Below are 14,881 nucleotides of genomic sequence, written 5' to 3'. Positions count from 1 at the left end.
TAATACCTCATGTAACTTGTTATACATTTGGTAATAAAACATAAATTGCAAATATGCTTTAGACATTCATTTAGCCTAAGTTATGATTTTTAATTCTCTTAAATGCTGCTATAAAATAAATATTTCTAATCAGAAGAAATTGTCTGGGTATTTTTACAATAGAAAGATCTAGAACTTTGGCAGTAGACTACATAAAATGCAAGATCATTTTTGAAACCTCTCAGCATATATTTAAAAAATGTAATGTTATAACATATAGTAAAACAAAATGATATCAAAATATACAGAAATATACATCAGTGTTGCAGTTCCTCAGTTACACCTCTGAGCGCCGCTGTTTAACCAATAAGCAGAAATAAAACTAACTGGAGATCCATTGGTATTTTCATTGCTTGCAGACATAGCAGATCTGCAAAAGAAGGTGCAGCCATTTTTTGGAATCTCTCTACAGACATTGTGGATATTTGATTTTATTTAAGACTTACCATTTACACAGGTGGAAAACAACTAAGCTTTAGTAAACTGCTGCAATGGAAGATATAAAGAGAAAAATGACACCTTCAACATTGATGTCCAAAGGACTCAGATGGCAAGTAACAATTTATATGTTATTTTCTTGGCTGTGTCATTCAGCCTCTGGTCAGATTCATTATTCCATTGTAGAAGAAAAGAGGAAAGACTCTGTTATAGCAAATATTGCAAATGACCTTGGATTAGACATTAGACATCTCTTATCTAGAAAACTAAGGATTGTATCCAAAACCTCAGAGAGATATTTTTATGTAAACCTAGATAATGGAAATCTATATGTAAAGGATAGAATAGACAGAGAGACATTGTGTGGGAGAGCAGTGTTGTGTCTTCTAACTTTTGATGCAGTGATTGAAAACCCATTAAATGTTTTTAGTGTCAAAATAGAAATCCAGGATATAAATGATAATTCTCCAGCATTTTACTCTGATATATTTACTATAGAGACAATTGAATTAACATCATCAGGAACCAGATTTGCCTTACAAACTGCAGAAGATCCAGATACTGGTTCTAATTCTATACAGTCATATAAGCTCAGTGACAACCAATATTTTACATTGAGTGAAGAAAGTAATCCAGATGGTAGCACATTTCTAGAGCTTGTGCAAGAGAAGCCATTAGACAGAGAAACACAGATTCTTCATGAGCTTATATTAACAGCTATGGATGGAGGAAAACCTATGAGATCTGGAACTGCTTCAATACGGATCATAGTTACCGATGTTAATGATAATTTCCCAATATTCACACAGCCAATATACAAAGTCATTGCAAATGAGAATACACCAATAAATACTACAATAATCACAGTGAGTTCTAACGACAAGGATGAAGGTGTCAATGGACTGGTCACCTATTCTTTTAGTAAAACATCAGCAAATGTCCATCAGACTGGAACATTCAGCATCCACCCTCTAACTGGAGAAATTAAAATACATAATAAGTTGGATTTTGAATTTACGCAAAATTATGAATTATCTGTCCAAGCAAAGGATGGAGGAGGCCTTGTGACTCATTGTAAAGTATTGATAGAAGTAATAGATGAGAATGACAATGCTCCTGAGATATTCATCACCTCATTCTCTACTCCTATTCCTGAGGATGCTTCACCTGGAACTATAATTGCTCTTATTAAAGTCAATGATCAGGATTCTGGGAAAAATGGAGAATTGGATTGTAAAATTATTGATGGAGATGCTTTTAATTTAATAACATCGTCTACCAGTTATTATAGAATCATCACTGTTGGCCCTATGGACAGAGAAAAAGTGTCGACCTACAATATCACAATTGTGGCTACTGACAGAGGATCTCCTCCACTTTCCAGTAGAACAGCAATCACCTTGGAGATATCAGATGTTAATGACAACCCACCAGTGTTTACAAAATTAACTTATTTTGCTTATGTTCAAGAGAACAACTTACCAGGAGCCTCAATATACAGTATTCAAGCCATAGATCTAGATATGGGGAACAATGCTAAGATTATTTATTCAATTTCCAATGTTGATACAGATCTTCCAGTGACGGCTTATCTTTCCATAAATATTGAGACTGGTGTTCTCTATGCTCAAAGATCATTTGACTATGAGCAGCAGAATGAGTTTCTAATACAAGTGTCAGCAAGAGACAATGGGTCTCCATCATTGAGCAGCAATATAACATTAAATATACGTATATTGGATCAGAATGATAACACTCCCAAAATCTTGTACCCATCACCAGAAAATGATGGATCAAATATGTTTGAGATGGTTCCTTTTGCTTCTGAGCCAGGCTCTTTGATAACCAAAGTGGTTGCAGTGGATGTAGATGCTGGCCATAATGCTTTGCTATCTTATAATTTTTTGCCAGGATCAGAAATACAATACTTTACAATTAGCCAACATACAGGTGAAATCAGAACATCACGCATCTTTCAAGAGAAGGATATATTAAATCATAAGGTTGTGGTGATTGTGAAGGACAATGGAGACCCATGTCTTTCATCTTCAGTCACCATCAATCTTATTATTGCAAATAATTTCCAACAAGTGGCCCCTAAATTTCAGAACAAACTCACTGATGAAGATCACCATTCAAATTTGCAGTTCTACTTAGTAATCAGCCTTGCTATAATTTCATTTCTATTTATTATAACTATTTTGTTGGTTACTATATCAAAGTATAAAAAGTCCAAACCACTTCCAATGTTTGGTCCTCTAAGTTCAAATTTATACCCACAAGTTGATCCCAGAATCCTTTCTCAATATGGAAGTGGAACATTAACACTTCCCTACTCATACAATGTCTGTGTGTCTTTGGATTCTACTGAAAATGACTTTACTTACATGAAACCAAATCAGAAAGTCCCTGTTGATAATCTTATTGATGCTGATGACTCTGGACTTGGAAACGAAACTTCAAAAGACACTCTTCACTCTAATAGTTTTATGCAGGTGAGTTAAAGTAAAATTCTACTTATAGGCTGTCCCCATTAAAGGTCTATGAGTGCAAATACAGATTACAGTAAATGTTTTAAAGGATTTGTATCTAAATTAAAACAAATAATAGTCCTCAGCTTTTAGCATGCATGATGCCATAAAGCAAAATAACATATTATTACTACGTATTCATAGTCTTCTATATCTTTATGTTAAAGCATTTTTTTATATATTTTTAAGTGACTATCCACTGTGATTGCCATTTTCACAGTGACCACTATAGCAGAAATAATAGGCCTGTGATGGCTAACCTCCACCACTCCAGCTGTGGTAAAACTACAACTCCCAAGATGCACACTTGCTTGGCTGTTCTCAGAACTCCATAGAAATGAACGGAGCATGCTGGGAGTCCTAGTTTCACCATAGCTGGAGAGCCGGAGGTTAGCCATCAGAGTAATAGGCTGATATTTTTTGCTCCATTTCTCCATATTTTTCTTCTTATCTTTGTATAGCCTGGGGTAATGTCAGCAGAAGGTAAAGGATTTACTAAATATTGTAGCAACTAATGTGCTGCTGGAGACATGATGACAACACTAAACACACAAAAATAAGGCTCTGTATATGGTCCCCTTGTTACTCCCTTTTCTGTTTTATGGGAAAATTATGTTTTCTGGAGTCTATAATAGTCTATGAAGTTACTCTGTCAACTGACTCCAATTCATGGTAACTACAATAAAGCAAACATACTATTTAGACCCCTTCATATATGTCTGGTGATCCAATTCAGTTCCACTCTAGCGTGAATTAGAAAATGCCCGAGGGCAACGAAACATAGATCTGATCCAATATTTTACTATTGGATAATTCTCATATATCCACTACATCAGTGTCTGCTGGACACAACTGATATATATGAAGCAGACCTTACATAGACGCTCTCTGTCTATATAGACAAAAAAGGAAGAAAGTAATGTCTGTGTCTCCAACATAGCAACCCTCAGGGAAGATTTTAAAAATAAACAACCACAACTTTATATTTAACTGTATTTTATTTTGTTTATTTGGTTTGGGTTCTTTTTTTATTAGTCTAATTAGCAGATTTCTAGATAATAAGTCATAGCTCCTATTATACTATACATGCTACACAATGTTTAGAAAATGTATAATGGAGACACAGCTACAAGATTTATTTTATATGTTCCCATATTCAGTTGACTATATTTTCTCCATAAATCCATTTAATTAATTTGTACATTTAACTTAAAATCAACTTGAAACTTTGTATAACCAATAGGACTATTAAGCATTAAACTCAAGATATAAATAGTCTATAATTGTGTAATGGCATATTGCGAATAGGGAGCTTGGTGGAGCTCTGATTCGGACGATTATATATCCATTATATGTTTTAGCCCTAACTGCATGATAGAGGAGAATGCTGGACTTAGGGCTTTCTTCCTAGTGATTGACCCACAACATTTATCGCCCTTCTTGTGAATATGTGTTAAGTATTTTCTGTGGGAGACTGTTCAATATGGTATCTTATAATACCTTTGCTTTCAAGGTATAAAGTAGCTTCATTAAAGGGAAGCTGTCATGTTGAACATGGCGTGGGAAGTCAAAGGTATAATGTTATAGAGCAGGAGAAGCTGAGCAGATTGAGCTATAGTTTTGTAGAAAAAGATGTAGTAAAACTTGTATATTATATATTTAAATTCCTGCTCATTTTGGGTCTTTGAAGTCAAGGAGGCAGGCCTCCTTTTTCATGAAGCTGTATATCAATCTGCTTAGCTTCCCATGCTCTATAACCTGCAGCCTAGAGATTGCAGTGCATTTTCATGATGATAGGGTCCTTTTACTTATTGGTTAGTGGAACATATGTTTTTTTTCTCTCCAAAAAGTGTTTTTAGGGGGTTCAAAAATCCAGACTATGTGAATGACTGACAGCTAGTGATTGTATGTAGGGTACTATCTAGAGATTAACATAGTTTTCAAAAATTTGATTTGGACGCTCCACAGAATTTCGTTTACTTCTGAATTAATTTGTTGAAGTGTGTAAAATCAGCTATATCCTGGTCTACAGGGAGATTGTCTGTCTCTGCTGCAGTATGGGTGATCTCACGTTCCCAGTCTTCTTACTTTCACTTTGTAACATGTGAAGCTGCCATTTTAGTGAAAATAAAATATTTGTTACCACGAAGAATGAGGAAATTCGGATTTTCTGCCAATCAAATTTTTCCTTAACTTCAATCGAATTCCCCTTCAGATGCTTCGCTCAACACTAGTACTAACCCCTGAACACCAGTCCTGATTGTTTAAAGAACAGCTTCGTCATCATTAGCATTTTGTTCTGTAAACCATAGTAATGTATTTCACCTGTTTGCGTTATTGCTGCTTTTTACAGTAAAGTAAATATAATATCTTCTGTAATGTCAGCACACTGAGAAGTAGGCTTTTCAACTACTATATAATTATGCAGAAGTATTTCCATTGTTAAGTATGGCACATCACTAGGATATGCAATGACATTAAGTTTCTGACCTTTTTTCCCCTCTGAAAGAATGATGAGAATAACAGGGTTATAATGCTGGTTTAGTGCTATGCCATGGCAAGCAGTGCACCACTGGACTATATCATTCAATTAAAAAAGGGTCATGCTGCAATTTCCTATAGAGCCGTTGGGCAGAATCATCACTGTATACGGAAAAACTGTGAGGGGACTGAAGTTTTATAGCAATATTCTATAATTTTGGAAAACTCTTTTAACATAACAGATGATGCCTGAATACAATTTGTACAAAGATAACGTTTTTTAACCCCTTAAGGACTCAGCCGTATTTCACCTTAAGCACTTGGCCAAATCTGACCAGTGTCACTTTAAGTGCTCATAACTTTAAAACGCTTTGACTTACCCAGGCCGTTCTGAGATTGTTTTTTCGTCACATAAAGTACTTCATCACACTGCTAAAATTGGGTCAAAAAAGTTAATTTTTTTTCCATAAAAAATACCATATTTACCAAAAATTTAGAAAAATTAGCAAATTTCAAAGTTTCAGTTTCTCTACTTCTGTAATACATAGTAATACCCCCCAAAATTGTGATGACGTTACATTCCCCATATGTCTACTTCATGTTTGTAGCATTTTGGGAATTATATTTTATTTTTTGGGGATGTTATAAGGCTTAGAAGTTTAGAAGCAAATTTAGAAATTTTTCAGAAATCTTCAAAATCCCACTTTTTATGGACCAGTTCAGGTTTGAAGTCATATTGTGAGGCTTAGATAATAGAAACCGCCCAAAAATGAAACTAGAAACTACACCCCTCAAGGTATTCAAAACTGTCTTTCCAAACTTTATTAACCCTTTAGGTCTTCCACAAGAGTTAATGGCAGATGGAGAAACAATTTCGAAATTTAAATTTTTTGGAAAATTTTCCAATATAATAAATTTTTTCCAGGAATAAAACAAGGGTTAACTGCCAAACAAAACTCAAAATGGGTTGCCCAGATTCTGTACTTTGCAGAAACACCCCATATGTGGTCGTAAACTACTATTTGGCTAAACGGCAGGACATAGAAGAAGGGGAACGCCATATGGTTTTTGGAAGGCAGATTTTGCTGGACTGGTTTATTTACACCATGTACCCTTTCAAGCCCCCCTGATGCACCCCTAGAGTAGAAACTCCATAAAAGTGACCCCATCTAGGAAACTACGGAATAAGGTGGTGGTTGTTTTGGGACTATTTTAGGGGTAAATATGATTTTTGGTTGCTCTATATTACACTTTTTTAAGGCAAGGTAACAAAAAATTTAAATTCTAAAATTGTTTTTACATTCGCAATTTAGTTTTGCGGAACACCAAAAGGGTTAACATAGTTTGTAAAGTAACTTGATGGGGTCACTTTTTTTGGAGTTTCTAGTCTAGGCTACATTGGGGGGGGGGGTTCTAATGGGACATGGTGTAAAAAAAAAAAAACAGTCCATCAAAATCTGCCTTCCAGAAACCATATTGAGTTCCCTTCGTTCTATGCCCTGCCATGCGGCTATATAGCCATTTACAACCACATATGGGGTGTTTCTGCAAACTACAGAATCAGGGCAATAAATATTTAATTTTGTTTGGCTGTTAACCCTTGCTTTATTACTGGTAAAAAGGATTCAAATGGAAATGTTTTGGCACGGTTTTTATTTTATATTTTTAACGCTGCTCATCCGAGGGGTTTGGTCAATTTTTATTTTTATAGCGACGACTTTTATGCATGCGACGATGCCCAATATGTATGGCTCTCAGACTTTGGAGACACTAAGCAGGCATCCTAAAAACTGCGGCCCTCCAGATGTTGTAAAACTACAATTCCAACCATGCCCTGCTGATGGCTGTAGGTTGTCTGGGCATGCTGGGAGTTATAGTTTTACAACATCAGGAGGGCCGCAATTTGAGGATGCCTGCTCTAAAACAAAAAAAAATTTGGGGAAAAAAAAATTGTTTCCGTGTCTCTAAAGTCTGAGAGCCATAGTTTTTTATGTTCTTTAGTGGACTGTTGGGGATTGTAAAAATGTAGTACTCCATGGAAGTGTGATACTCCCTGAAGCAATCGATAAGAGGCTCAGTGTCACACTGAGTGGTGGTGTCCTTCCGTATCCCCCTCTTGTGACACACTCTGCATCTTTTTTTAGGTTGTCCCTTCTTTCCAGTTTGGGGGACCACACCTGGAAAGTGTTGGCCAGGGACGATCTGGGCGCCTCCAGTTCCCGAGGTACTCTGGCCTGCTCTTTCCCGGTCCGAAAAGATCAGGGCCTTGAGGACTGCCTCATAGAACTGGAGGAATGTCACTGTGCTGCCTGCGCTTCGGGATAGTACAAAAGAGTTGTACATGGCAACCTGTACCAAGTAGACCGTAACTTTTTTGTACCATGCCCGGGTTTTGCGCATGGCATTATATGGCTTGAGGACTTGATCAGAGAGATCAACTCCTCCCATATACCGATTGTAGTCTACGATACAATAGGGCTTGAGGACTGTTGCCGTGGGCAAGTGGCAGGGGGGGTCTGGGGTCTGAAAGATGGAACAAAGAAAGTTTAGGGTAAAAGTTCTTTTTTTTTCCTAACTAACTTTTCCCTTCTTTCCCTGCCTAATGGTGCCTCTCCCTCACTGATCCTAACGCAGGAAGTTTGAATCTCGCGCCTCTCTCCCCTGCACCAATCAGCACCCTGGACAGCGGTGTTCAGCACCAGGGCCAGCACCGCCTCTTCAAATCTTCATACTGCGATTGGTGGTGTATAATCACGCCACCGATTGCAGTCTTTTTACGGTTCATCAGGTCACCGGAGACCCGAATGGACCGGAAACGCAGAAAACCATATTTTCTGGTCACATATTTGAGGTGCTAAATATGATTAAAAGATGTTGGGATACATGGAGTTTTTCCTATTTGTTTAAAGTATTACTTAAAGAACTGTCCTCCTATATAGGAATATACATCATTAGGACATATATTCCTATATAGCAATATACATCATTGACAAGAGGAAAGGTAACCAGCTTTCAATGTATTCAAATTCCTTTTAAAACAGTACATATTTTTTAGTAGAATAAATAAAAAGTAAACATTGTCTACAGATTGATAACATATTTGGATAATTCATAATAAGACATAGAATTGAGATTTTAGTTCATGGGATTTTACAAACATAGTAATGTGGAATAAAATATGTACACTAACAATAACAAGAAAACATTTTATACATTTGTTGGAATAGGAAAAATAACATTCAGTATTTAGATTAATATATAATGCAACTTGTTAAACTTTTGCTAATAAAACATAAAGTATAAAAGCTTTAGGTATTGATTTAGCCTAGGTTATTAATTTAAATGTATAATAATTTTTGAGTAATGTTGCAAATAAATCTGTTATAAAATGACGATTACTATCAGAATTTTTTTTGGGCGCTTTAACAACACAAAGACCTAGAGCTTTGGAAGCAGATTATAAAAAATAATACAGATAAAAATAGTTTTTGAAACCTGTAAGCGTGCATTTTAGAAATTCAATGTCATAACATATGGTAAAAGAAAATAACATCAAAGTATACAGAAAATATATATCAGTGTTGTAGTTCCTCAATTATAACTCTGAGCGCCACTGTTTAACCAATAAGCATGAGTAAAACTAACTGGAGATCCATTAGTATTGTCAATGCTTGCACAGATTGCAGATCTGCCATAGAATCTCTCTATAGAAATTGTGGATATTTGATTTTATTTCTTGCAAAAAAGGCTTACCATCTACACAGGGAGCTAACAACTAAAGTATAGACAAATTGCTGCCATAGAAGATATAAAGAGCAAAATTACACTTCCTACATGGATATCCAAAGGACTCAGATGGCAAGTAACCATTTATTTCTTATTTTCTTGGCTGTGTCATTCAGTCTCTGGTCATATTCATTATTCCATTGTTGAAGAAATGAGGAAAGACTTTGTTTTAGGAAATATTGCAGTCGTATCAGATGTTTCAGATAAATATTTCTATGTTAACCTGAATAATATAAATCTGCATCTACAAGAAAGGATAGACAGAGAGATGCGTAGGACCACAGCCTTCTGTTTCTTATCCTTTGAAGTTGTGGTTGAAAATACTTTAAATATCTTTGAAGCAAAGATACAAATTCAGGACATTAATGACAATCCTCCCCAAATTTTTTTTTATCAGACTCTCACTTTAGAAATGATAGAATCGACATCACCAGGAAAAGATTTGTTTTACAAAGTGCAGAGGATCCAGATATTAGATTAAATTCCATAGAGGCATATAAGCTTGTTACGGTTACTCCCCGGCTAGCTGGGAGCTGGACCACTTGGATAGTCTGGATCTCTGCTTAGGGAGAGAGAGAGGAGCCGCTTCGTCTCGGTATCCAGAAGGATCCTGTAAATGTAGAACCATCCCGGTAATGATCTTTCAGCTAGGATAATCTTTTCCCCCTCCACAAACGAGTCGAGGCTGCGATTTGAAGGTTAAGCAAGACTGATGTTTATTGACCCGGGGCCTTCTTTTATGCAATCCTGCCCTGGGAAGAGCTACATTTACATGATTACCACAATACACAATTACATGTCTGGGACAGCCCCCACGTCTCCTCCCCTCAGATAAGCCTTTAACATAATCAACCCACACACAATGTTACCCAAGTTCTGGATGTACCCCAAAACCAGGGGGTACATCTTTACATTCGGTATCCTCAGACAGTCCTGGTGTAGGGGAACAACATATCCAAAATCCGGCTCCGTCGGTCCAAGGGTTCGGGAGTTACGGGTCCCTGAAGTCCTGACCGACCGCACACAGTGTAATTAACAGTTTTGTAACAGTGTAACTAACAGTTTTGTAACAGTGCTCCCTTTTTGTGGAACACTCTGGCAGACACTGTCTGACCCCTTTTCGGGGCAGACTAAGGCTGTCCAGACCGCGGGTTATGCTGGGCTGAGGTCTGTTTGTCTGGACAACCCGTCAGCGTTGCCATTCTGTTTCCCAGGTCTGTAGGTAATGGTGAAGTTGAAGGGTTGTAATGACAGACTCCAACGTAAAAGTCTGCCGGGTCAGTAACCAGAGTGAACTCTTGTCCATACAAATAGGGAGTCAATTTCTTTAGTGCCCACACCAAAGCCAAACACTCTTTTTCTACCGCTGCATAGCTGACTTCGCGTGGCAGGAGCTTACGGCTGATGTAGACAACTGGGTGCTCCCCTCCGTCTTCGCCTACTTGGCTGAGGACAGCTCCCAGCCCGAACATGGAAGCGTCTGTATGGACGATAAAACGTTTGTTAAGGGCTGGGGCCGCCAAGACGGGAGCGTTGACAAGAGCAAGTTTGAGAGCTTGGAAAGCCGTTTCACAGTGGGGAGACCACAGGACCTGTCGAGGTAAGTTTTTCTTGGTCAGGTCAGTCAGGGGTTTGGCAAGTGTGCTGTAGTCTGGTACAAACCGTCTGTAGTACCCTGCTGTGCCCAGGAATGCTAGGAGTCTTAGTGGTGGGGGTGGGCCAATTGGCAACAGCTTCTATCTTGGCCGGCTCTGGTCGCTGTTTCCCACACCCCACCCGGTGACCCAGGTACTGTACCTCGGCCATCCCAAAGTGGCATTTTTCTGGCTTCAGAGTCAGGCCCGCAGTCCGGATCTGATCCAGAACCATTCCTACGTGAGCTAAGTGGTCCCCCCAGGACTCACTGTGGATCGCTATGTCGTCCAGGTATGCGCAAGCAAAACTCTGGAAGCCATCCAGGAGCCTATCAACCAAGCGCTGGAATGTAGCTGGGGCATTCTTCATCCCAAATGGCATTACCTTAAAATGATATAAGCCGAACGGGGTGACGAATGCTGACTTGGGGACAGCCTCCTGGGCCAGGGGAATCTGCCAGTAACCCTTGCAGAGGTCGATGGTGGTCAGATAATTTCCCCTGGCTATACGATCGAGTAGCTCGTCTACCCTGGGCATAGGGTAAGCGTCCGTCACTGTCTTTTCATTGAGCCTCCGATAGTCTACGCAAAACCGGGTTGTACCATCTTTCTTGGGCACCAGGACCACTGGAGAAGCCCAGGGACTATCAGAGGGCTCAATTACCTTGAGTTGGAGCATCTCATCGATCTCCTTCTTCATCTCTGCCCTAACTGCCTCGGGGATTCGGTAAGAAGCCTGGCGTAAAGGAGCTTGTCCCGGGGTATCTACCTGGTGGGTGGTTAAGGTAGTGTACCCTGGCTTCTGGGAGAAAGTGGGGCTTTTGGACTGCAGGAGTTGGTTAAGCTGCTCCCTTTCAGTGGGGCTAAGTCGGTCCCCTATCTTGACCTGAGCTACTATATCTGCGTGGGGACTTTTTTCTAACAGATCTGGAATGGGTAGACTGTCGGGGTCTTCCTGAGGGGGACAGCATATGGCCGTCACGTTCTCCGGCCGCTCAAGATATTCCTTGAGCATGTTCACATGGAATGTCTTTCTAAGATTGCTGTCATGGCAGCTAGCTATTACGTAGGTGGTGTCTCCCCTTTTCTCCACTATCTGATAGGGGCCCTGCCAGGACGCCTGTAATTTGTCTGTCTTAACTGGCTTAAGCACTAACACCTTTTGTCCTAGGGTAAAGATTCTCTTTCGGGCCCCCCGATCGTACCACACCTTCTGTCTTCTCTGGGCCAACTGGAGGTTAGCCTGCACTGATTTAGCTAATTGCTCCATGCCGTTATAAAAATGTTCTAAGAGAAATAATTGTAAAATTTCCTCACCAGTCACAGCTTTACTTCCGCTCATCCAGTGATTTGCCGCTCTCTGCATTCGGTGCGCCCATTCCATATGTGTGTCGTTAGGCTTCTTTCTCGTGCTACGAAATTGTCGGCGATACGTGTCAGGAGTTACAGCGTACCGCCGCAACAGTGTCTCTTTGACCAGCGCATACTGTGTCACTTCCTCAGCGCCCAGAGTCCGAAATGCTTCCAGAGCTCGCCCGGATAGTTTTCCAGACAATATCGTGGGCCACTCTCTGTTGGGAATCTGGTGCAGGGCACATTGCCTCTCGAAGTCCGCTAAATATTCATCAATTCCTGTCTCGCTCTCTAGGAAGGGTCTAAAAGCCGCATAGGGTATCTTTGGCCTCCCTGCGTTTCCGACAGGAACGATTACCTGCGGTGCTTCGGCATTGCGGTGTGCGGTCACTATGCTGAGTTCGTGGGCTCGAGCCTTCCGTATATCCTCGTCCGCTTCTGCCATCAACTGCTGTACCAGTTCCATAGGTAGGTTCGGCCCGTATAGAGAGAGCCTCTCCCGAACAATCCTGGTCTTTTCGTCACTACTCGTGGTTGGGGTTTCTGCCATCGTGAAGCCCTGATCCAGTTCGGTTAGTTCTGCGATCAGTTCCCTTCTCGGACGGTTGCTGGCGTTCCCCCCTCTGCTTTCGAGTAAATCCTTCAAGGTTGCACGTTTCAATTTTTCGTAAGCGCTCTCCATCCGTTCAGTACCTCTCCTAGGAAATCCAGGACAATCCCACCGCTGCCATCCAAATGTTACGGTTACTCCCCGGCTAGCTGGGAGCTGGACCGCTTGGATAGTCTGGATCTCTGCTTAGGGAGAGAGAGAGGAGCCGCTTCGTCTCGGTATCCAGAAGGATCCTGTAAATGTAGAACCATCCCGGTAATGATCTTTCAGCTAGGATAATCTTTTCCCCCTCCACAAACGAGTCGAGGCTGCGATTTGAAGGTTAAGCAAGACTGATGTTTATTGACCCGGGGCCTTCTTTTATGCAATCCTGCCCTGGGAAGGGCTACATTTACATGATTACCACAATACACAATTACATGTCTGGGACAGCCCCCACGTCTCCTCCCCTCAGATAAGCCTTTAACATAATCAACCCACACACAATGTTACCCAAGTTCTGGATGTACCCCAAAACCAGGGGGTACATCTTTACATTCGGTATCCTCAGACAGTCCTGGTGTAGGGGAACAACATATCCAAAATCCGGCTCCGTCGGTCCAAGGGTTCGGGAGTTACGGGTCCCTGAAGTCCTGACCGACCGCACACAGTGTAATTAACAGTTTTGTAACAGTGTAACTAACAGTTTTGTAACAAAGCTCAATGACAACCAATATTTTATACTGAGAGAGAGGGTCAGCAGTTATAGTAAATCCCCAGAGCTTGTGCTAGAGAAAACTTTAGATAGAGAGTTTAAAAACATTAATTAATTATTATTAACAGCTATGGATGCAGGAAATCCTGTGAAATCTGCAACTACAGTGATAAAGATTATTATAACTGATGCAAATGACAATTTTCCAATATTTACACATGAAGTATATAAAGTCAATGTTAATGAAACCACTCTAGTAAATAATGCAATAATTCTTGTAAAGGCAACCGATGGAGATGATGGGGTCAATGATGGACAGGTCACATATTCTTTTAGTAAAACATCTGGAAATGTCCATTAAACAGGAACATTCAGCATCCACCCTGTAACTGGCAAAATTAAAACAAGTTGTGAATTAGATTTTGGGCAGATAAAGAATTATGAACTATTTATCCAAGCCAAAGATGGAGGAGGACTTGTTGGCCATTGTAAAGTATTGAAAGATCTTATAGATGAAAATGACAATGCTCCTGAGATATCTATCACTTTATTATTTATTCCTATACTTGAGGACTCGCCACCTGACACTATAGTTGCTCTTATAAGATTACGAGACCAAGATTCAGGAGCAAATTAAGAAGTTTATTGTATGATAATGGGAGGCTTAACTTTTAATGTAATGTTATCTTCTGGTAGTTATTATAGAATTGTTATCACAAAGTTCATCGACAGGGAGAAGATACCTACTTATAATATTACCATTTTAGCTAGTGACAAAGAATCTCCTCTGTTGTCTACTAGAAAAGTGATCACACTGGAGGTATTAGATGTTAAAGATAATCCGCCAATATTTACAAAATCTAATTATACGGCTTATGTATCAGAGAATAATTCACCAGGTGCCTCAGTCTATAGCATACACGCCACAGACCCAGATGCTGGTGATAATGCAACAATTATTTATTCAATATTTAGCACTAATTCAGAAGAATTCCCTGTTTCTTAATATTTTTATATTAATATAGAAACTGGAGTTCTCTATGCTTAGAGATCATTTGATTATGAACAGCACAAGGAGTTCCAAATGCAAGTGTCAGCAAAGTATAGTTAATCGCAATCTTTGAGCAGTAATGCCACATTAATTATCTGCATAGTGGATTACAATGATAAAAGTACCAAAGATCTTGTACCCATCTCCAGATAGTGGTTGGTCATCTGTGTTCGAGGTGGTGCCTTTTGACTCGGAACCAGGTTCTTTAATAACTAAAGTGGTGGCAGTGGATTCAGACTCTGGGCATAATGCATGGCTCTCCTA

The 14,881-nt window shown here is 39.6% G+C and overlaps 1 protein-coding gene across 2 annotated transcripts in view; it reads left to right on the top strand.

Moving 5' to 3' along the window:
- Positions 1-14,881, top strand: part of LOC122928299 (protocadherin gamma-A4-like) — a 299,736-nt gene that overhangs the window by 48,617 nt on the left and 236,238 nt on the right. The window contains exon 1 of one of the 2 annotated variants that reach the window (XM_044281007.1): positions 516-2,972. The exons of the other annotated variant lie outside the window; for it this stretch is intronic. Within the exon in view, the coding sequence (XP_044136942.1) occupies positions 531-2,972 (2,442 nt within the window). The 5' untranslated portion in view covers positions 516-530. Of the gene's footprint in view, positions 1-515; positions 2,973-14,881 lie in introns of those variants that run through there. 2 annotated transcript variants of the gene reach the window in all.

Source organism: Bufo gargarizans, chromosome 2, assembly GCF_014858855.1.
Source record: "Bufo gargarizans isolate SCDJY-AF-19 chromosome 2, ASM1485885v1, whole genome shotgun sequence".
In the NCBI taxonomy this organism is placed as follows: domain Eukaryota; kingdom Metazoa; phylum Chordata; class Amphibia; order Anura; family Bufonidae; genus Bufo; species Bufo gargarizans.
Note: the sequence above shows the minus strand (reverse complement) of the source record. Positions and strands in the feature narration are given on the sequence as shown.